Below are 25,771 nucleotides of genomic sequence, written 5' to 3'. Positions count from 1 at the left end.
ATGCGTGAGGTGTCACTTAACACTTTTATTGCGACATTCTTGGTGTGAGTGCATCACATTCACAACAGTTATTTTTAATATATAAGGTTAATCATTTTTAATTTTAATAAAATATTTTAAGAATAATATATTTAGATTATAAATATGATAATGGTACAATAAACGTGTTAATGCATTGAACATGTGGCGTGTTTTCACAATGACATCACCTCATCAAGATCACGTGATCGAAAGATTAAGATGAAAGTAGATCTAGCGGGAAGGGTTCAATGACACACGGTACAATTCGGTACATCATATCAAGCGACAATACATATTATACCTATAATTGAACATTGAACTTACAAAAAATAAAAATATTTAAACGTATATTCAACATTTCGTTTCTTCATCCTTTACACTTGTTTCCTTAATACAACGCCGCAAGTACGGTGACGAATGTGAGCAAGAATGTGCGACAGGTGGGAACGAAAGCGAGAAACATATACAATGGATAGGGGCGAGGGTGCCCGACAGGTGAGAGCGAGAGCGAAAAACACAGAAAATGGGCGGGAACGAAAGCGAAGATAGTATGAGAGAACGCAAAGATTATGTCGCGATAAGTGAGAGCAAGAGAGACACAAGTAATAGGGAAAAAAAACATATGACTAAGAATGTGTGCGTGCGTGCGTGCGTGCGTGCGTGCGTGCGTGCGTGCGTGTGTGTGTGTGAAAAAGAGAGAGAGAAAGAGGGAAAGAGAAGCAGAAAAAGAGGGATAAAATGTAGATAGCATGGTGTATGCAAACGTGAGGATAGTATTACAATGGGTGGGAGCGGCGGCGTGCGAAAATAGATTTTTAATAGTACTATTAAATGAAGGTACTGATTACACCTGATAAACAACTCTTCCTACAAAAATTTCCTCCGGTGACGCCGTATCTTCTATCAAATACCGACTATCGGTTAGTATCGGTTTTCAAAGGCGGCCATGTTTACGCAATTTTTCCCTACGTCACGCACTCTACAGAGTGGCAGCGACATGCGCGCCACTTCGCGGCTCATATCTGCATAAATCTGGGTTAGAATTCCTAATATTGTTCCTATTGGGCTAGTATTCCTACTATTGTTCCGTAACTTTCATAATTATTCCGTTTTTTAATATCTGATCAATTCTATGACCTTATATTCTTAGATGTAGTTCAGTCAGCTTAATAATAAATTTATTTCTGAGTGTCACTGTCTAAGTGACACTCTGAAACATAAATAACTAAAACACACTTGTCATTTCATTATCTGTATAACATACTTGCTGCTTAATAATTAAGGAACTTTCGCCTCTTCTTAATTATTCGTCGATGTTTAATCATTCATTGTCAGCTTAAAGGAAATTTAAAGCAAAAGTAATTACTGACATTATAAAATACAAATTATTCGAATTAACTATATAAATTACAAAATTTCTTGTAATAGAAAGGACTTCCGAATATATGCCGCGTCTGGATACATACAGCATTGCGCCGACGTTTTGCAATCGTCGCAGTTTTGGCTTTCATCAAGGCGCTTGGGCAGCATCAGGATTAGAAGCTCCAATACTTTCTTGCATTGCAATTGATGCTTAACCCCTTAAGGATTGATGGTAAAGATCTTTGCCATTTAGGACTTGGCCCAAAGGACTGGAAGAAGGCAATCTTTGCCATGAAACCTTTTACTACACTCAAGTTCGGTCGCGTTCTAAATAACGAACAAAGGTTTTCCTAGATGTTTTAAGGCTCGCTGAACACGATCCCATAGTCAGTTTTTCCATTTTTCACATCCTAAACAAAATACGGTAACTCAAAAAAATAAACTTTTTTTTAAATGAATTTTTGCCATAAAACATATTACAATTTTGAGGCCCAAAAAGTCTAAAAATAACCATTTCCAATATGTGTTTTGTATTAAATACAAATTCGATATTAAGATTTAGAAATTTGAAATGGCTGATCAATATGAAAGCATCAAAATTATTTTGAAAGGAATGCAAGTCACGTAGTACGTAAGCAGTTGCGACATATTCTTAAAGATTTGTGCAAGATTTTAATCTGTAATTAATTCATTTAAGACTAAGAAATGGCTAATATTTTTTTAAATTTAAGAATTTATTATTTTATCTACATGGTCATTAAAAATTGTCTCAAAAAATTGTTTTAAAATATTATTTGTGTAATATAAATAAAAATATATTTTTATATAAATTTTTATTTGAAAAATTCACGCACGTGTAAATAAAATAGCCAACACTAATTTAAAATAAATTGTTTAAATGTAATCACATAAAAAAAGGAACACCGATTGCAATCAAAGCTGGATTTCTAATTTGATAATATTTTATTTATAAATTATATGTTGGAAAATAATAATAAATTAAAAGTGTAGGGAATATAAAATATTCGGGAATGTTATTTATTACAAAGGTACGAGATGTGAATTTTTCGGACGGCTATAGATACGATTGACTTGATCTGACAAGGGGACCTTACGGGTCATGGAACACCGATTTTTTTTATACTTATAGGATTTGAAGATCAGTACCCGGACTTCAATTTCCTAAAGCAGTACGACGCGCTTCTCAAAAATACTAGAGATAATCGATTTTGAAGATTTCCGATATCTGTAAGTACAGAAAATTTTAACCTATTGTCAGAGCCGCTCGTAGCCGAGCGCACAGAGCTCTAGTTTCGTAAGCGCGGAGTCGCTGGTTCGATTCTCGCTCTGGCCTCAATTTTTTTTTCATAAGTTAATAAAGTTTTTTTTTTAATCCTATATCTTAACATTTATCAAATTGAAATGCTAATTAATTATTAAATATTTATTTGTTATTTTTTAAATAAAAATTAACATTTTTTTATTTTTAATTACTACTTGATTGAAAATGCGAATATTTATAATAAATTAAAATTTGGTATAAAAAATGGAAAACATTAAAGAAAATGAAATACTTTTTAAGAGATTACGAGTAAATACAAAAATAATATAAAAAACAAAAATAATATTTATAAAAATGGTTGTTTAATTTTTATGAGTTATTAATTCATGTATGTTATAAAATATATTAATAATAAATACATTTGACATTACTCGTCAGTATTACATGAGCCAATTTAATTTTTATTTAAAAAATAACGAATAAATATTTAATAATTAATTAGCATTTCAATTTGATAAATGTTAAGATATAGGATTAAAAAAAAAACTTTATTAACTTATGAAAAAAAATTGAGGCCAGAGCGAGAATCGAACCAGCGACTCCGCGCTTACGAAACTAGAGCTCTGTGCGCTCGGCTACGAGCGGCTCTGACAATAGGTTAAAATTTTCTGTACTTACAGATATCGGAAATCTTCAAAATCGATTTTCTCGAGTATTTTTGAGAAGCGCGTCGTACTGCTTTAGGAAATTGAAGTCCGGGTACTGATCTTCAAATCCTATAAGTATAAAAAAAATCGGTGTTCCATGACCCGTAAGGTCCCCTTGTGAGACGCTCTGCTTGCAATTTTATGATCGAAAACATTTAGTCTTAAGCGTAAACATTAACTGGTTAGATGGCAATACCGTTACGTCCCTGAATTTCACGGAATGAGAGTGAAACCAAGCAATAGGAGATAACCCCGCGTTAGCGGACCAAAGCCTCGAACAGTCCGCTAACGCGGGGTTCCACTGTAAATAAAGAGCCTTTAGTTTTTTCCCTTTTTCCATTTGTAATTTTTTTTTAATTTTTTGTATTTGGTTCAATATTTTGTATTTTTTAGTTTTTGAATGTATATCATGAATATAGAAAATACGAGAAAAATAATGAAAGAAAATTGAATTTGTAGAATACAACTTGTTGTGAGCGGAACACAACCAATAAAATTATATTACAAATAAAGTATTCAAATTATCATTTAGCTCGCCGAGGAAGGCTCGCTATCATAAGGTGTCAGGTGACACATGCCTCGTGCGCTGCCGGCCGGTCATCGCACTGGGCAACGCACCAGCCACCTTAAAGAATTAGCGAAGCCAGCTTAGCAATCATGCCACCGGAAATGTACACCTGCATTTTGGCAATTGTTGCTAAGCTCGCAAATATTTCCCGCGCGCCGGATGCGCGCAGGAATGACCATATATGGTCATGCGGAGGGCCCGATGCCCCCACTAATAATTAAATCCGCGACACTATTTAAGCTGCTGCCGAACAGCGGCCAGCGGGATCAGTGATTAGAAATCAAGCCGATACGTACGGCCCGCACGAGTGAAGTACGAGTTCGGGACTTAGCCGAAAGCAAATCTCAAGCGAGCAAAGATACGACGCGTTAACTCCGAGTCACGCGCCGTATCTAATCAAGTGTAATACGACGCGGCACCTTCGCCGACCGCAACCAATGTACAACCACAATGAAATAAATCTTTTATATCAAATTAACTTAGAATCAGTGAGTGAGTGATTTGAGGACCCTGCCAACAAAAACCGCCTTTTTCCGCGAGTTCCTACTCCTTGGGCAGCAACGAATCCCGAAAGATCTTTTATCGCACCGCAAGGTACGGCAAAAATCCTTTGTTGTACCGCAAGGCGCAACAAACTTATAACTCATCTGCGCCCATATGAATCAAATAAATTTTAAAGTTGATGAAATTTGAGTGGTTTTGATTATTTCATTTATGACAGTAAATTCGCCGTTTACAAATCGACAATTCTAATGTCAAATTCGTAATCAGTCACTCAATAAATCTCACATAGTGATTTTCAGTAAATTTGATTAACTTCAAACATTTTTGACCGCCATATTGGCTCCGCTATCTTAAATTTTACATGTCTGATAACAGAATTGTAATCAACGATCCATAAAACCAATATTTCTATGTGTAAATATTGATTGAAAAAAAATTTTAGTGAAAAAATCAGCTTTTTTTAAATAAATTAACATAAATGGTCCAGATCGTATTTTTGAGAAATTCTAATGACTGAAATTAAAAGTTCAGGAAATTTTACACAAGAAAAAATTAGTTTGAAATTTTTGAGGATTAGATTCATAGTATAAAATACCACTGAAAAAAGTCACAGAAAATTGTCTATTTGGGATTTAATGGATTAAAAACCCAAGAGAACCTTTACCATGGTTAAGATTATCAGAATGTTTAAACATTTCTAGACTTTCACGATGTTTTCTAGCAAAGTAACTTTGAAAAAGAGCTAGTTTTGTCGTATTTCACAGAGTATCGGTGTTTAGCTAAGCCTGATTGAGAAAGCTGGCCGTATTTGTTACCACTGGTGTTCTTTGATTCGTGTATTAATCTTCTTCCCGGTTTCTTCTGTGTACACTTTTCCGCAAAAACAAAGAATCTTACCCTGGACAAATTTGACTAAATATAGACAGAAATTAGACTTATATTAAACTTGTTTTAGATGCGTTTTGAATGTCAAAACACGCTCATTAGTCTTATTTTTAGACCCTTTTTAGTTAAATATCTGTCTACATATTGTTTACACTGTAAAATGTTATTTGGTCAATAAAAATGTTCTTTTACTAGATTTGTTATCCTGAAATACATTAGACAAGTCTCAGACTTGTCTAATTTATTTCAGGATAACAAATCTAGTAAAAGAATATTTTTAAAATTGTACTATTTCTGTATCTAATGTCACTTAATTTCTGCGATAATTTTATAAGTGCGATTACCCGAGCTATATTTACATTTATTATAACACTATTTAACTTTTATAATCGGAAAAGCGGTTACCTATCCTTTTGTCAGTCACCGGCAATGTTACTTAATCTCAAAGGTCGTATATGCGTACCGAGATTTCGTGATGATATATAAATGCTTGATGCTTATGAATACATATTGGTTATAGATCAATTCAATAAATATTATCAGAAGGTAAACAATATATGTATTAGTTAAAATATATTTACATAAATATAAATTTACGGTTTCCTACTGATTTTTATATACGTAAAATAACATGTGTAACTCATAAAAAAATTTGTTTTTGCTCTGTAAAAAAAAATGAAAAATTAATATTTCTTATATTTTTTAAGATGAGAAAGTAGAAAAAGCTAAAAGTTATAATAAAATGGACAAAGCGTTGAAAGCATTAAAACTCGAAATTCCGATTTATTATCGATATGTAGATGATATCCTGACAAAAACCACCGAAACTGTCAACATGTTTAACAACTTCCACTTGAGACTTCATTTCACTTTAGAACGTGAAAGATACCGCTGTCTCAGCTTTTTGGACCTTTTGTTGAAAGTAAAGAACAACAAGATCATATAATTGATTGGTTCCATAAAGATACATTTTCCGAAAGATATTTGTCGTTTTTCTCGCATCACCCTCGTTGTCACAAAATAGGAACAATCTATAGTCTAATAGATAAAGCAATTATGTTGTCAGATCCAGCTTTTTAGCAAAAGAATCTAGAATATTGCATCAATATATTACTAGACAACGGTTATCCACTAGATCTTATTTTTCATGAAATTAATAACAGACTTAAGATACATTTCAATAATCAAGTGGAACTCACAGACTCTCAAACTAATCAAGTTAAAACTGAAAGTCAGCGCATAAAGAAAAAACATTTTGTGTTACCTTATATTAGGCACATACCATATCTGAAACCGCCTCATCTTTTGTTAATAAAGATTTGTTCATGGTTGGCTTTCGTTGTCTCAATAAATTAAACATGTTTATTAGGATGCAGAAGGACATAATCGACATAAATCTAATGAATAATATTGTCTACAAAATATGCTGTAAAAATTGTAACGTGTCATATGTAGGACAGACAAAGAAACATTTAAGTACCAGAATTAAAGAACATGCGAAAAATTTTAAATTGGAATCATCGAGACACTCCGTGGTAACAGAACACATGCTAAAAAACAACCACGTGTTTGATTGGAATAACGTTAAGATATTAGATTCTGAATCAAGATACCAAAAAAGGTTAATTTCAGAAATCTATATTAAGGAACAAGTTAATGGCATCAATTTACCGAAGGACTGTCTTGACAATTCTTATTATTGTTTATTTGACATTTTGTCGAAAATGACTAACGGTAAATAAGTCTCGCTCATTCTGCCTCTGACTACCGAACGTTACACTGGTCTTTAGCGCTTTGTCAAATACTTTGTGTGTTATTGCTTGTTTTAATACAGTGGAACCCCGCGTTAGCGGACTGTTCAGGGCTCTGGTCCGCTAACGCGGGGTTATCTCCTATTGCTAGGATCTCCTATTGCTAGAAACCCTTGGTTTCACTCCCACTCCGTGAAATTCAGGGACGTAACGGTATTGCCATCTAACCAGTTAATGTTTACGCTTAAGACTAAATGTATTCGATCATAAAATTGCAAGCAGAGCGTCTCAGATCAAGTCAATCGTATCTATAGCCGTCCGAAAAATTCACATCTCGTACCTCTGTAATAAATAACATTCCCGAATATTTTATATTCCCTACACTTTTAATTTATTATTATTTTCCAACATATAATTTATAAATAAAATATCAAATTAGAAATCCAGCTTTGATTGTAATCGGTGTTCCTTTTTTTATGTGATTACATTTAAACAATTTATTTTAAATTAGTGTTGGCTATTTTATTTACACGTGCGTGAATTTTTCAAATAAAAATTTATATAAAAATATATTTTTATTTATATTACACAAATAATATTTTAAAACAATTTTTTGAGACAATTTTTAATGACCATGTAGACAAAATAATAAGTTCTTAAACTTAAAAAAATATTAGCCATTTCTTAGTCTTAAATGAATTAATTACAGATTAAAATCTTGCACAAATCTTTAAGAATATGTCGTAACTGCTTACGTACTACGTGACTGCATTGCTATCCCCACACACGCTACTCATGTGGGCCGAGTGCATATGGAGGGGATAGTTTCCGCTAACGCGGAGTACGCTAACGCGGGGTTTCACTGTATGTTGATCACAGATCTTAAACAGAACTGAAATTAAAAAAAATTTTTTTAATAAACACTAATTTTCTGGATAAGTCTTGGACTAAATGGACTTTATCCAAATATATTAAATAATCTAGATTAGTTACATAAAGAAACAGCTCAATACAGCGAGCTAATATAATATTCTTAGTAAAAATATGATATTGACTGATATAAAAAAGTAAACAAATCATGATTAAAAGAAAACTAATACGCATTATAAATTAAAGAAACGTTTCGACTCTACAGAATCCCCATCAATCTGTGTTACAAATTATATAATATTAAATTAAGTACTGTCCTAACGTTAATGATGAATAAAACAATAGATATAAAGCATTACAATATCATCGGAAAACGACGATATTATACATATCTATTGTTTTATTCATCGTTAACGTTAGGCCAGTACTTAATTTAATATTATATAATTTGTAACACAGACTGATGAGGATTCCGCAGAGTCAAAACGTTTCTTTAATTTATAATGCGTATTAGTTTTCTTTTATTCATGATTTATTTACTTTTTTATATCAGTCAATATGTCCTATTTTTACTAAGAATATTATATTAGCTCGTATTGACCTGTTTCTTCATATAATTTGTTGCTTTGCATTATCGAGCTCATTATATTGTGTTTATTTTGTCTATTAATCTAAACTAGATTTGATTATAATTTGATTATAATTTTGACGTAGTATTTTTGCAACAACTTCTGACAAAATTTAAATGGGGTAGACATTTTATATTAATTCTGGACTATATCTAGTTATGTCTATTCGATCAAAAATTTGTCTGAAATACATTTAGTATTTGTCCGTATTGTCAAATTTTTGTCAAGTTCGTCTGTCAGGGTTGTATATACTTGGTGATTCTAGGCGTGATGTCTGATCCTTCGGATTAGGAACTAACTAGGAAAAATCTTTCTTTGTGATTTGAAGATTACTTCAATGCTGTGTTTACGCAAATTTTGCTAATGCACTCTGTAGTACCTTGAAGATATGAAAGAACAGCTATCTTCTACTCTTCTTTTTCTTTTTCTTCTTTTTCATTCGGCGTCTTGGCGTTGTTGAAACTAGAAATTTTGTTCTTCAATTTTGGGATTGTTCGATTGATTTTCTCGCTGCTATATCTATTTTTGGTCAAGACTTGATTGAGATGTTCTAATTCTCCATTCATAGAAGTTGGTTCAAAGATTGTAACGTCTGAACTTTTTTGCAAGAGGTGGTGGTGAGAGGTAGCATAAAGATATCGATCTATGTGTGTTGATTTTCGATAGAACAACTTTGATTGATCGATTGAAACATTGGACGAACTACGCCATCCTCTTTTCCTTCTTCCTTATCTTCAATGTAAAGGGCATTTAAAGACGATCACAATCCAAGAGAGCTCAGAATCAGTATTGGAGCTCATACCTATGGTGCAAACTGCAATGTTTGCGAAACATTGGCGCAACGCTGTACGCGGTAGTATCCGGAAACCCTTTCTATTGGAAGCAACATCAATGCCCTCAAAACCTTTAAATTTAAAAATTTGAAACTTTTTTCTGCCTAATTAAAATACACACAGAAATTATGAGATACAGTCAATTTTATCAGGAAAAAAAATTTTAATACATTTAGTAGTAACATGGTACAATAATATAATGATAACAACAATTCAATTTGTATTTTTCTTCGGATTTCACGCATTTTCAAATCACTTGCTTCATTCATTGAGCTTTCTTATAATCTTGTATTTATTGTGATACAAAGGCAATTTCATAGCTGTAGAGTGTACTAATCTTACCAGTTGAAATTATTGTGTCCATAATCTAAAATATTTATTTTTATTGAATTTTAATTATTTCGAATTTATTTAGAATAGTGAAATTATTTAAAACATTTTAAAATTAAATTCATATTCTATATAAAACCAATATATGTATATTCTTTTTTTTCTATAATGTAGAATATCCATCCACAATTATTAAAGAATCATGTTCAAAATCGCTTAAAAAGAATTGAAAGCGGTAACGCTTTGGATTGGTCGACTGCTGAAGCATTAGCAATGGGTTCTCTTTTATATCAAGGATATAACGTAAGATTAAGTGGACAAGATGTCGGCCGTGGCACTTTCTCACAGAGACACGCCATGCTCGTTGATCAATCTACAGAAGGTACATTTTCATATATAATTGATAATAAATATTTATTCAGTATTGATTTATTTTTTGGCCATAATTATTGTAAGAACAATATACATTTTAGCTATTTTTATTCCGTTGAATTCGATAGTTGATAATCAAATTGGTAAATTAGAGGTAGCCAACAGTATTTTATCTGAGGAAGCTGTGTTAGGTTTTGAATATGGTATAAGCATAACATCACCTGTTACATTGCCTATTTGGGAAGCTCAGTTTGGAGATTTCTTTAATGGAGCACAAATTATTATCGATACGTATATAACAAGCGGAGAAACAAAATGGATGTTGAGTAGCGGCTTAACAATGCTTTTACCACACGGATATGATGGTGCTGGACCGGAGCATAGTTCATGTAGACTTGAAAGATTTTTACAATTAACGAACAGTAGCGAAAACAGTATCGATGGTGATGATGTTAATATACATATTGCTAATCCAAGTGAACCAGCGCAATATTTCCATTTATTAAGAAGACAAGTAAGACAAAAAATATATTATTACAAATTATTAAACAAAGAAGTAAAATCCAAAAATCATACTTAGTTTAAATATTATTTCAGACAGTAAACTTTAATGTAACCCTTAATTTGAATATTATCCTCAACTTGAAAATTAACTTCATTATTATTCTCAATTTAAGAATTAATTTGAATATTATTTTTAAGAGTAACATCTATATTAATTTCCAATTTAAAGATAAACTGTATACGCATTCTATGAATGCGTATACAGTTTATCTTTAAACAACAGCGAATAAACAACAGAACTTTAGAATTCTGTATTTTAAAATAAAATGTTAACTGCTTCGGCGGCAGGCAAAATTTCACAGTTCGTGCCCCCGTGGGAAAGAAAAAAAGTAATCGCAATTCAATGATATTTTATATCTAAAGGCTTTTAGGGTTACTGATACGAATCAGACATCAGAATTTTTAAATTTAAAATGGCGGATCTAATATGGCGGACCGAAAATATTTTAATTTAGTTTATTTGGATAAAATTCATAATACAGGGGTTTTCGAGTTGCCAAATTTGAGGTACAAAATTTTGTTAAAAATAAAAATCGAAAAATTTTGGTTATTTTTTACAGTATTTTGGGTCCGCCATTTTGATTTTGGAGTTTTGACCTTGCGTTTGTACTCAGCGACCCAAAAAACCCCTAGATAACAGTTTCATAACAATCGAAAAATTTTAATTATTTTGGGTCCGCCATTTTGGGTCTACGATTTTGAATTTTGGAGTTTTGACTTTGGATTTGTACTCAGCAATCTAAAAAACCCCTATATACCAAATTTTGTAACAATCGAAAAATTTGGACTATTTTGGGTCCATTTTGAATTTTGGAGTTTGGACTTTGGATTCATATTCAGCGACACAAAAAACGTTTGGATATCAATTTTCATGCAAATCGATTCAGCCAATTAACAAATAAACGATGTGCGCCATATGGCGTCAATGCCCACTAGGGCATACATATTTTCCACGTTACATGGCGTCAATGCCGCAGAAGCGGGTAATAAGATATTCTTTAATAGTCACAATAAACATTACATTAGTAATCATTTTTGTTGACAAATTGTTCATTGTCGCCATTACTTTTTCCTACCATTAAGAATATAGAATTTTTTCCTACTATTACTTTTATACCATATCAATTACACAGGCACACAAAAAAAAGTGGTTGGTCCGGCGGACTAGACTAGTCAATCCTTATGTATTTTGACCTGCTGAATCCGAATCCAAGGTCAGAATTGTAAAGTTAGCTCACATTTTCTAACCTCAAAAATAATTTTTTTTAGATGTTGGTCCGGTGGACCAGGCTAGTCTATCCTTATGTATTTTGACCCGCTGAATCTAAATCCAAGGTCAGACCCACACAGCACACTTTATTCTGAGGATATCCCCAGGTTATCGAGATATCCAATTGGACATATTGCAATCCCATAGATATCCTACGGTTATTGCTATATCCCTCGGATATCTGATGGATATTGCGATATCCTGTGCTGTGTGGGGAATTGCTAAATTGGCTTATTTTTTCCTAACCTCAAAAAAACACTTTGTAAAAGCAGTTTGGTCACAAATGTATAATCCAGAATGTGCAAACTTACGTAACCACATTATCAAGGGAATATTCCATAGGTATAACAAGTCTGAGCTGTGAATAAATAGCGTAGAAAATTCACATCCTCTTTTTATTATGTATAATTCTTTTATTGTCAAAGGCTTGGATTAATGAACAAAATCTGGATGTTACAAGTCTAATGAGTGGAGACTATTCATAGATTCTTCTAAGAGAAGCTTGAAAGCAGTGTTGCTGCACAATACTAATGTATATGCCTCCATTCCTGTAGCGCATTCGAGGATAAAAGAAGAGTACATAAACCTGAAAACAGTTCTTGAAAAAATTAAATACACAGAACATAGATGGCAAATTTGTGGGGATCTGAAAATTCTCACCATATTATTGGGTCAACACAATATTATTGGGAAGCACACAGAATTGTTGTTAAGACTTACGGCAACCATGCTTTGTCGGAAACAACATGCAAAGATTAGTTTATACGCTTCAAAAATAATGATTTTGATATTGAAGCTAAAGAACGCTCTGGCGCACCGAAAAAGTTTTAAGACAAAGAATTGGAGGCATTACTTCATGAAGACTCATGTGAGACGCTAGCTGAACTTGCAAAATCATTAGAAGTTGATCACACAACAGTTTTAAAACGTTTGAAAGCATTAGGAATAATTCAAAAGCAAAGTCATTGGGTGTCGTACCAGTTGAAACCGAGAATCGTCGAACGGTGTCTTTTCACGTGTGAACAGCTGCTTCAACGGCAGAAAAGGAAAGAATTCTTGTATCGTATCGTGACTGGCGATGAAAAATGGATACACTACGATAACTCTAAACGTAGAAAATCGTGATGTAAGCCCGTCCATGCATCAACATCGTCGGCAAAGCCGAATATCCATGGTCCCAAGCTTTTGCTCTGCATTTGGTGGGATCAGCTGGGTGTAATTTATTATGAGCTGCTCAAACCGAATGAAATCATTACGGGAGATCGCTACCGGCTACAATTGATGCGTTTGAGCCAGGCATTGAAGGAAAAACGGCCGCTAAGTAATTTTGCAGCATGTTAACGCTCGGCATAACATGTTGCAAAACCGGTGAAAACTTACTTGGAAACGCTTAAATGGGAAATCCTACCCCACCCGCCATATTCACCGGACATTGCGCCTTCCGACTACCACTTGTTCCAATTGATGGCACATGGTCTGGCTGAGCAGCACTTCCATTCTTATGAAGATGTCAAAAAATGAGTCGACTTTTGGATAGCTTCAAAAGACGTGTCGTTTTTCCAACGTGGAATTCAAATGCTGCCAGAAAGATGAGAAAAAGTAGTGGCTAGCGATGGACAATAGTTTCAGTGACAGGTTTTTTACTGATTTTTTTTAAATAATGCAATAATTTTCACGAAAAAGAAGCGAGAACTTATTCAACATCCTAATAATTTTAGTTGATACTTGACATGTCTCGATCGATTTGCAATGCTCTAGTGTTAAAATGAATCTGGCTGATAATTCGACCTGACCGTCTACGTTGTTTTTGTGTTGCGCGTTTTCTTTACTTTCTCCTAACTGTACTATTTTTATTATTATTATTATTTTATTATTATTATTAAGTCTGTCTAAAATGACAAAATAAGATTCATCTAGCAGTTCGATATCTTCATTTAAATTGAGATCGTTCGACTGCTGTTTGATGTTCAACATTTCTGCGATCAATCTTCTGTAACAATTAAATTCAAATTCTAAAATCTTTGAGTTGTCTTAGTCAAAGGTGTGATTAAATTTTACATATGGTCAGAAATAATCAAGTTTTGAGACATCTACTTTTATATTATTTTTGTTCTTTTAATTTAGTTTTTAGTTTTCTTTTCATTTGTCCAACGTACGAGGCATCACAATTTTCACAAAATATCTTGTACACAACATTATTACTTTTAGTTTGTTGGATCCTTACGCACTTTAATGAATTTATTAAGATTGTTAAAGATTTTATATCTCACTATAAATTTATTTTTATTTATTGCCGCTGTTATTGTTTCAGACACATTCTTGATATAAAGGAATTACCAACTAAATATTTAGCCTTCTTGCTCTTTAGTTTTTTTATTTATTGAAGATAAAGCATTGGTGTTTAATTTGGAAATGCCGTTTTATTTTTGTTATACATAGATGACATTTTGCTAACTGCACCTCTCGGCAAAATCACTGAAATTGTAAACATATTCAACAGCTTTTACTATAGGTTCCAATTTACATTAGAATTAAAAGAAAATAACAGCCTTAATTTTTTGGATCTTCTGTTGAGGGTGGAGGATAATACGATAAAAATAGATTGGTATCACAAAAAAACCTTTTCAGACAGATATCTGTCATTTTTCTTACATCATCCATTATGTTATAAAGTAAGTGCAATTTATAGTCTAATTCTAATAGATAGAACCGTATTTTTATCACATCCCACTTTTCAGCAGGGGAACCTTGAATTTTGCATCTCGGTACGGTAGTGGGGAGGAGGGGGGATACGGAAAGCGTCGTCTCAGAAATCCAACCGTAAGGGACATCGGATAAACTTCCGAAAGCGACAACTCTCCGATTTTGCTGAAATTTTGTATATAGCTTTCTTTTATCTAGTAAATAAGATTCCCAAATGGATTTTGGGCGACGCGGCCCCCTCGCCCCTCAGCTCCCTTCAAAGGTAAAACTGTTTTTGTTAATTATTTCATAAAGTATTAATTGTACGGAAAAAGTTGTCCAACAAAAAATGAAGCTCGTAAAAAGTTCTACAAATAAGGTCGTATATATATTTTACGTAATTGCAATAGTTTAGTTGTTATTATCATAAAGCTGTTGTAAAATGAGTTATTAAGTTTTAACGCCGTTACCATACACATATCTATATATGCATAAACCATGAAAAAATCATAAAAATTATAGTTTTTTCTATTTATAAGATCGCAAACCCATGTGGTGCAGAGAATGCTTTGCGCGCGCGCACGCACGCACGCACGCACGCACGCACGCACACACACACACACACACACACACACACACACACACACACACACACACACACATACACACACACACACACACACACACACACGGGGGGGGGCAAGGGGGGCTTTCGGCCCTCCCTCCCGCACCCACCCCGTCTAAATCACTAACCCATGTACACTGAATTGGAAATCTGCAAACACATGTGAACTTTACTTTGTTTGTAATGTGTATAAACATGGGTTAGCGACTTGGACGGGGTGAATGCGGGAGGGGGGCCAAAGGCCTCCCTTGCATGCCCCTGCGCGCGCGCGTGTGTGTGTGTATTTGTATTTGCCTTTCTGCAATGTTTACAATTTTACTCGTGTTTATTTCTTATGCTCTGTATTTGTAAATTTTCATTTTGAGACAGTCTTTTTCGATTCGTAAAAGTTTTATTATCAAGTTTTGCACTGTTACACTGCGTACATATTTTAATTCTTACAAATTTTTATCAATAACTTTTTAATGAACAACGAGCAACGGCTAAAATTTGTTGTAGATTACTCAGGACAATGACCTTAACAACATGTGAAGGTCAAGGTGATTGAAGCTGAGTCCCCTTTTGTCAATATTTACTCTTTCTCAAATAATTAATAATAAAGAGTTTTATCTTTGAAGGAGGCGAGGGAGCCGCGTCGCCCAAAATCCATTTGGGAATCTTATTTACTAAATAAAAAGAAGCTATGTACAAAATTTAAGCAAAATCGAAGGGTAGTCGCTTTTGGAAGTACACCCAGGGCACTTAAAGCCAAGCGCTGTTTTATTACATACTTTTTATTTTCTTGCATTAAAATTTTTTTCAAGATTTCAATATATATTTATTTTATATTGAAACATCACAAGTGATACTATTTGAAAGAAATTTGTCATGAGTGACACACTTGTACCGATAAGAAAGGTGTCAGTAGCACCGATGACATAAGTCGGTCAGCTGCAGCAATCAGCATCGAGCTCATTGTGCGAGGTTCCGCGCAATCCGCTCGACAATTAGTGCAATGCTTCTTAGACAGCACTTGCTGTCTAAGCAAGGTTTTGGAGCACTGATCGATTTACGCCCTCACGCAATCCTCCCCTTCCCTCGCTCAGACAAATTAACGGATATATAAACCGCCGAAAGAAAGTGAGGGACGGGTCAACTAGAAGCCGTCAAGAGACGGGTCTATCAGAAGTCGATAATCCGAGGCTAACACACGACACTCTGCTTTGCGGAGTCGTGTATCGTCGACACAAAACATTGTATTGTACACAACCACGACACTTTGCTTTGCGGGGTCGCGATCTAACACTGTAAACAGACATTATAATAAAAGTGCTGAACACAAAGAGTGGTGTGTAGTGACTAAAACCCCTCCTCGCGAGATCTCTGGTAGTGATCCCCAACGTACTTCAACGAGGGGTACAACAGTAGTGGCAGCGGTGGGATTTACAGTGCCAAAAGGAGATCCAAAAGGAGCCGATCGTCACCAAGCAATCAGCTGTTTCGGCCAGGAAGTTAGCCACGCCGGAGCGTACATAGCGCGTCAGCAATTACGGTGAAACTCGAGACGACACCGCGACGAGGCTTAGTAGATCGCCGCACTATGCAGCTTATCGTCATACTTATGTAAGTCCAACACACATTAACGTGAAACCAGCGTAGAACGACACAAAATTGTAACGCGAATAGAGTAAAATATCGGTTGACCCCCGATAACTGCGATTACTGTAAAAGGAATAGGTAGGATAGCTACCGTAATTCAAAAGGCATACAAATGCAAACGTACCAGTGCAACGCGGCATATGATACCGTAAAATAAGCCGTAACGCGAACTCAGCACGCACCCCTATAACCGAACGTCCATGTCCACTGAGTAAAACATGCCGCGTTTAACGCAGTTCAAAACGCGTTAACAGCAATATTCGATAACGCAATTCGGATTTTGGATAGTTAAACGAACTCTCCGAATATAACAACGGAACGCGTGTTTCCGATACAGGGACCAGACTTTAGTATAATAGATAACGACAATATGGACACACGTTCACCAATGGGGACAGACGTAGCGGGACCGTCGACATGCTTCCCGCCACATGCGTCACCCCGCGTAATCCGGGAAAAACCCGAAGAAGAAGCACAAGAGCTTCGGGACTCACACGAGCAAAGTGGAAATACACCGGTAGCGCCACAAATAAATAAGCAACCCCATGGAGAACATACTCCATAAACTATTATTTAAAATTCGCGAACTTCGTTCTCAATTTGGAAACCAAAACGAAGTCCACTCTCCGCCGAGGGACATGGCCAGGAATACGCGACGCCCTACTAGCCACACACTAGATCTTTCACATGGGCGATCGCTCAGAGATTTACGGTACCAGCGCGGATCTAACATCCAATATTTAAGCTTAAAATATACCCGCGCGAAAAAACCCTTCTCGCGATATCTCTAGCAGCGATTTCCAACGTACTCCAACGAGGGGTACAACATATTAGATTCATCATTTATTATTTTTGATATATAAAATAGATGAGTCGGATAACGAATTTGACAATGTTGTATCTTTATCATCAGCCAATGAATCGGAAGATGGTAATGAGCGGAGCGACAATGAAACTGTCAATATTGACAACAATTTACAAGAAAAATCATTCAATAGCTGTGCCCGTATCAAGTTAAACTTACGTGATAAAGCAGTTCCAAAAGATGGGATTTGGAAAACAGAAAATAAAGAAAATGCTGATTTTCCATTCACTGAACATGTTGATCCAAAAAATATTCCAAAAAATATCAAAACACCTGGTGATTTTTTTTTATTTGTTTGTTTTCTCAAAAGAATATTAAGCAAACACAGACTAATCTTTACATACATCAAAAAAATATTCCTGCTAGTGAAAATGTTACAAGTGAAGAGATAAAACGGTTTTTTAGTAATCAACACGCTTATGTGTTTGAAAAGACTTCCGTCGTATCGTGACTATTGGTCAACTAATTTACAACTTCACGATCTTTACATTAATTCCATACATCTGTAATGCCAGTAAAAAGATTTTCCTTTTTGTTATCGAATATCTATTTGAACGATAGCTGTAAGAAACCAAAAAAAGGTCAATTAATTATGATAAAATTAAACCTTTTCTCGATAATCTTTTACAAACTTACACTCATTATTACGATCCTACTCAATACCAAGCAATAGATGAAAGCATGGTAAAATTTTTAGGTAGGAGTAGTATGAAGCAATACATGCCAATGAAGCCGATAAAAAAGGGTTATAAATTTTGGTGATCAATACGGTTATATGTGTGAATTTCAAATGTACTGGAAAAGTTAGAAAGAAACCTCAAAAATATCTAGGAGAAAAAGTCGTAAAAGATTTATCACGAGCTTTAGTGAACAAGAATTACCACATGTACTTTGACAATTATTTTTCAAGTATAGATTTGATGAATTCTTTGTTGAAAGATAAAACTTTTGCATGTACAACTATAAGAAAAGATAGGTCTGCTCTGCCAAAAAATCAAATCAAAGACAAAGATTTAAATGTCAGCGAAAGCGAATTCCGTACATCTAATGAAGGCGTACGATGGGTGAAATGAATGGATAAAAAGCCAGTTCAATTTGTGTTTAACTTTCATGATCTTTCAGTTTTATTGAGTGTGAATCGTCGATAGAAGGATTTATTTTGCCAGTTACTTGTCCGGAAATGGTAAAGGACTACAATAACTATATGGGATGCGTAAATAAAGCTGATATGATGAAATTATTCTATGAAGTTTGCAGGAAAAGTAGAAATCATTCACTCCCAAAATTATAAATATCCTTATAGAGATCAGAGAGAAAGCTGAAAGACGACACGATCCGGTTTTAGGTGATCTTCGAATGCAATAAGCCTTCTTGGATGAGACCTCGAAAATTATGCACATGAACTACATATCCAATGTGCATATTTGGGCAAGCGGGTAACTCGTATGTGCACAATTCTAGTTGCGTTCCGTGCTATATATACGAAATGTGTCGGTAGCACAGAGTTATTAATTTTTCGAGCGAGAAGAGACTAGAGCAAGAGAGATGTCGATAAGAAAGAACGAGACAATAATAGGAGTGAGATGAAAATAACAACACGCCAAAAGTTGAAGGCTCGAGGATCGGATCCAGTCCTTGCTGTTACTTCTATCTTGCTTGCTTCTCTTCCCAGTTAGCCAGGTCTGCTAAAATCACTTATCGTAAAAGCTTTACAGCAAAGATTGTTTTAATTTTGACAACAATTTTATGACAAGTAATTGTCTTTTCTTTGTTTCTAAAAGTTTCGAGCAAATTTATGACAAAAGTTTTTATCACGCAATGCTGTAAATAACAGAGAAAGACTTGTACATAAATATTACGTAAAGAAATCACAAGGTTTGTTCCGACACGATAAAATATAAAATATAAAATTTACGCAAATAACAGAGCAAACCTTGCAAACACGACATGACAATAAACTTACGGCAGGAACAGAAAAAACCTTGCTAAGCATGGAATAACGGTAAATTAGTAGTAACAACAAAGTGAAACTTGCCGAGCACACTTTTGCAGCAAAATTGCAACAAGGTGTGTCCGCAAACAGTTTAACTTTTTCTGGCAAAATTTGTTGCAAATAGTATGACGCATATTTTATGCAAATAACAGAGTTGCATTATCAGGTTTAAACCACTTCATTACTGGGTGACTTCACTATCTACACCGAGATGGCGCATTTCTCGTGAAAAAGATTCATCTACTGGGTGAAAGGGGCTCGTCGAGAACAGAGAACCAAGTATGATGCATTCATATATGATATTGGACTGATCAGTCCAATATTTCACCTTTATCGATCTTAATTTCGACAAGATTTGCCCTGTTCTTACCACAAATTTGATATCATATTGTGTATGGCAAGGTTTGCCTTGTTCTTGCCATAAATCTGCTATTATACTAGGTGCGGCAAGGTTTACTCTGTTCTTGCCACAACTTTACTATCATATTGTGTACGGCAAGGTTTGCCTTGTTCTTATTAAAAATTTGTTGTTATATTTTACTAGCAAATTTTCTAGCATCCTGTTACTTGCATAAAATATGCGTCATACTATTTACAACAAGCGAAAGTTAAGCTTAATGCAGACACACCTTGTAATAATTTTGTTGCAAAAATTTGTTTGAGTTTCCGGCAAACTTCGCGCCAAGTTTGCATCATTTTGTTAGCTGGGTATAGCGCATACAGTTTTTTCTTTTTTTTTATGAGAAAGGGGAAAAATGCCCTCTCTTTACTTTACCTACACTTAAAATTAGGATTTTGGAGACACTTATAGAAATAATAAATAGAAATTTATTAATGTTATACAGTTACAATATAAAAACATATATAGCTAAAATATAATTTTTAACACAGAATGCATTTTCAAAATAATGTTTCAAAATATGCAGAAAAAAAACTTTAAGAAGTTTTTCTTTGTACTTGTGTGTTACCGTTAATGAGCATGACGTAAAAACCGCAATTACAGTTGAAATAATTGCATAAATGTTTGACTAACAAGTCTTGTCACGGTAAAATCAATATAATATAGATTTCCTTTAATAATTACAATTATTAATTGTATTTTTAATACTTTTGTCTCTTTTTTACATTTGCAATAGAAGCTAACACAGCCACACATAAAAAGTGGTCTGGCCTGTATACCAGACCCATGTATTCCTATGGAATTTGGCCTGCTGAATCCAAATCTGATGTCAGAATTAGTAGATTGGTTCGCTGTTTCGAGGAAAAAAAGCTCGAACATCCACAAAACAAACACTTTCGCTGATGTACTCCTAGCTTATATAACAGAAACGATTCGGGATGTTTCTTTATGTATTTTGACACGCTGAATTTGAGTCAGAATTAGTTCATTAAGTTTAAGGTTAATTAATCTTAAAAACAGCTCAAAATCCCATAAAATGTGTACTTTTGTACCCTCGGCTTGTGGAACAAAAGCACTTTCTGGCATGTTTTCTTGCGTATCTCAAATTGCTAAGTCAACCTGAAAAAGAAAAAACAGTTAAAAATTCTATGGAAAAGTTGTAGTAAGTGCTATGCTATATTGAATTTTCCGCAAAAAAGAAGAATCCCCACTATTTCTTTTTACTATACCGAATTCTTCTATTTTCAAACAATCTATACAGAGGCATTCTCTTATGTTTGTTTACTCTCGATGGTACTTCTCTTTTCAGAATCCAGCAGAAATCAGCCATCGTATTCTCATCCCACCTGCCTTGATATCGGCGCTCCATTTCTGCGATGTCCTGGTGGAATCGTTCTCCCTGTTCCTCACTATAATCACCTAGATTTTCTGAGAAGTCTATATAAGAATCCAAAAAATGTAACTTAAGATTCATTAAGCAATCCAGTTTTCTGAAATTCTCAACCATTTTGGATACTATTTCTTTGTACATTGCACTCCTGTGATTTCCTAGAAAAGTTTCGACAATATTTTTGAGACTCAGCCAAGCATTTTTTTCAGTATCATTCATTTTAGTGACGAAAGTTTTATCCCTTAACAATATTCTGACTTGAGATCCATCGAAAATTCCTTCTTTTGGCATCAGAGATGTGCGTAAACTTTTCTTGAAGATATTGAAAGCATTCACCGTCCTTATTTAAAACCTTAACTATTTAAAACCTCAACTGTTTTATTAGACCCAATTTAATATGAAGAGGTGGGAGAAGAACTTTTAAAGGATCTACTAAAGGATTGTTTATAATCCAGTTTATAACGTTCATATGCCCAGGTTGTAATAACATTTTTGTGTAACCTGATTGTTGTCCCAGTATCATAGTTATAATTTTCAAATCCCCACATATTTGCCAATTGTGCTCGCTATACTTAATTTTTTCTAAAACCGTTTTCAGTTTCCCATATTTTTCTTTTGTTACAATTGAAATGTACCATAGGGACGGGAGCATACACATTTATATTGTGCAGCAAGACTGCTTTCAGGCTTCGTTTGGAAGAGTCGATAAATAACTTCCATTCATCGCTCTTGTAACAATTAGGTTTCAATTCATTCATCAATCCCTTTATATCATGGCAATATACAAGTGAAATATCTTTATCTTGAGTAAAGTATTTCCGCGAAAATCCTTCTCTCTATTGCGATAGTAAGAAGCTTTTACTTTTCTTGGCACTATGTTGTTCTTTTTTAACCATGAAGTTAGGTATATTCTGCGCCATTTTCAGGCAATCTTAAATTTCAAACTAAATCATTTATATCCGCTTGTGACACATTTTTTGGCGTGTTTTTCTTGGGAGTGTAGTATGTCATGTATTCGTCGTCACTAACTTCACTGTTACTGTCTTTCATAGCATCATTATCCTCATATTCTTCTTCCGATTCTTCATCAATCTCTATTCTTTCGAGACGAGAAGTGTAATTTGTCTCCATTATCTCATTATTTGCTCTATCGTTCGGTGACAAAACTATCGGTTTCGTTAAGCTTAAAACATTGGGATAAGAGAAACTTGACTTCTTTTTGCCATTAATTCCGGTCAAATTTGTCATACAGAAGTAGCAATCTTTTCGATTTTGAGGTTTCTTCTATATGGCACATACTGAAATTGTCAGATCTGATCTGTTCGTATTATAATTTAACATTTTATAACATTTTATAACAAAAGTTACATATTTTCTTGGAAACCTAGTTAGTTTCTTGGTTTGCAATTTCTCAACCAAAGCACACTTTATAAAAATCTTTGATTTTAGTAGTTATGTCTTAGGATTCTTTAGAACTTCAAATTTGTCATAAATGTAGCAAAACATGTCAGCAACTTTATTGCACATGTGGTATGACGTGGGGGCTTTTACATGTAAAAATGAATTAACTGCAATATCTTTTCTTGTCGCATTAGATTCTATACTAGCCAAGTTACTATAGAGTTACTATAGAGCTGCGACCGCTGGATGACGATGACGAAAAGAGTAAAAAGAAATAGTGAGGATTCTTTTTTTTCTGTTGCGGAAAATCTAATATAGCATAAAAAGTGGTTTTGTTACACAAACCAAGAGTACATCCAACAAAAGTGCACATTTTATGGGATTTTGAGCTGTTTTTTACCTTAAACTTGATGAACTAATTCTGAACTCGAACTCAGTGTGTCAAAATACATAAAGAAACACATCCCGAATCGTTACTGTTATTTAGACTAAGAGTACATCAGTGAAAGTGTTTGTTTTGTGGATTTTCGAGCTTTTTCCTCGAAACAGCGAGAGTGGCACTCACTTGGACACGGTTCAGACGGACACGGTGTATTTGGATACTGTGCATTTGGACACAAAAAAAATTTTATTAAAAATGTACACCAGTTATATGTATGTACACGTAAAATTTGACCACCGGATATTTGCACACGAAAAAATGCCTACCGTTCTGTTGCAAATTCGAATGAATTCACATCACTTTTGTAACGGCAAATGTTCACGGGTAGCAAAGCTGCTCACACCGAAAACCGAGGCGTGAACAGGCGCGAAGGACGGGAACGCGCGAGAGCAACATTGCCAAATTTGGTAATGTTATGCCGCCGCGTTTCTGGCACAAGACCGCTGGCCAATTAGATGCGGGTTGGCGAAAAGCGCTCGGAATCTGGTAAGGGAATGTCGGGATGCGGCTGATAGCAAAGAGGCAGAATCTCCCTCATGCTGCTATCGACAAGGTCGAGTTCGCATCAAGTTCTCCAGCATCGGTTCGCTGTGACGGGGCGCATCGTACCGCGCGCTCGCGGCGCTTGATCTTGTGCTTTGTACCGTACAGAAGTGATTTGTGTTTATTAAAGTTGCATGTGTTACATAATAAAACCGATTTAAACTTCTTTGCGCCCCTCGCCTGCACAGGCACCTTCCCGCATTCATCCTGCGTTGTCCGAAACAGTTCACTTGGACATGTAAAGGTTACACACCATTCATTTGCACACCGCTCACTAGCACACCGTTCACTTGCCCATCACTTATTTGCACACCAAGAAATGCGCACCGATCATTTGCACATAGAAAGATGCACACCGATCATTTGCACACAGAAAGATGCGCACCAATCATTTGCACACGGAAAGATGCGCACTGATCATTTGCACACCGAAAGATGCGCACTGATCATTTGGGAGTTGTTTACTTGGACACAGTACAATTGGACACAGTGCAAATGGACACGGTGCAAATGGACACAAAATAATGTACACGTTTCAAATAGACACGGTTCATTTCGACGCAGAAATTTTGGCCACAGTAATTTGTACAGAGGAAAAATAAATTCTGGACAAATTACAATTTGGACACAATAAAAATGTACACCGTGCAATTGGACACATAAAATTTTTACACCACAAAGTTGTACACCCCAAACTTGTACACCACAAATTTGTATACCGCAGACTTGTACACCGCAAAGTTGTACACCGCAAAGTTGTACACCGTGTATATTGTATTGGAAATCTGCTAATACATATAAACTTTACTTTGTTTGCAATGTACAACATGGGTTAGCCACTTCGACGGGGTAAGTGCCGGGAGGGGGGCTTTTTGCCCCCCTTTGCACCCTCCCGTGTGTGCGTGCGTGCGTGCGTGCGTGCGTGCGTGCATGCGTGCGTGCGTGCGTGCGTGCGTGCGTGCGCAAAGCATTATCTGCACCACATGGGTTTGCGACTGTGTCCGTTTCGCTCTGTGTCCGTTTATTACTGTGTCCGTTTGTTACTGTGACCGTTTCACTCAGCCTGCTGTGTCCGTTTATTACTGTGCGCATCTAGGAATTACTCCTCCATACTGTCCGCTTTCTTGCCAAAAACGTCCTTTCCGTCTTTCCTCGTACCAATTCTTCTGTTTTTTTATCTCCGCTTTAATACTTTTGATCGTCGTGCTTCACCTCTTTCTCTCTACTTCACCGTATCCTTTTCGCCTGGCGGATCACGTGCCCGGGTCCGCGGCATTACCAAACACGCTGCCGCCGTCTTCTCTCAGTCCTACCAGCTGTTTCTTGGCCCTCTCCATCATCCACCAGCGCCATCTGCCTTCATCCTCTTGGGTACTGCCTTCGCATTGCAGCGCCTTCTTCGTCTCCTCTTCTTCTCTGTAGCCTCACTGCCACTCCATTTCCACACCGTCATCTCCGTTTCATTCGGAATTTTTTTCACTCTGGACTTCCTTCCTCGTAGCTCCTCCATTTTCCCTTCATTTCCTCTAACGCCATTTTTGTCTACTCTATCCGAATCTCCATATCTCCCATCCCCAAATTTCCTCAATACTCCCTTTTCCTCCTTTCATTCCGGAGCGCAGACTCACATGTCTACCCTCATCAGCGCCATTTTTGCGAGCCCCAATTTATATGTATATAGTGTTACACCAATAAGGTATATTATTTACATATAAAAAATGTACGAATATGTATAAAAAGAATATATATAAAAAGTAAACAATTATGTTTAATTAAATATATCACATTAAAATATAACATCCTGTAATCCCAGCATGCTATATTATAGGTTATACTTTTCTGTA

The 25,771-nt window shown here is 35.2% G+C and overlaps 1 protein-coding gene across 3 annotated transcripts in view; it reads left to right on the top strand.

Moving 5' to 3' along the window:
* Nucleotides 1-25,771, top strand: part of LOC105837687 (probable 2-oxoglutarate dehydrogenase E1 component DHKTD1, mitochondrial) — a 349,118-nt gene that overhangs the window by 259,184 nt on the left and 64,163 nt on the right. For 2 of the 3 annotated variants that reach the window (XM_012682662.3, XM_036287685.1), the window contains exons 8-9: nucleotides 9,917-10,124; nucleotides 10,216-10,628. In XM_012682662.3, coding sequence (XP_012538116.1) covers nucleotides 9,917-10,124; nucleotides 10,216-10,628 — 621 coding nt within the window. The remainder of the gene's footprint in view (nucleotides 1-9,916; nucleotides 10,125-10,215; nucleotides 10,629-25,771) is intronic. The other variant, XM_012682663.3, reaches the window with a different exon arrangement.

This window comes from Monomorium pharaonis, chromosome 5, assembly GCF_013373865.1.
Source record: "Monomorium pharaonis isolate MP-MQ-018 chromosome 5, ASM1337386v2, whole genome shotgun sequence".
NCBI lineage: Eukaryota > Metazoa > Arthropoda > Insecta > Hymenoptera > Formicidae > Monomorium > Monomorium pharaonis.
The sequence above is the reverse complement of the archived record's forward strand: the minus strand, read 5'-3'. Positions and strand labels throughout refer to the sequence as shown.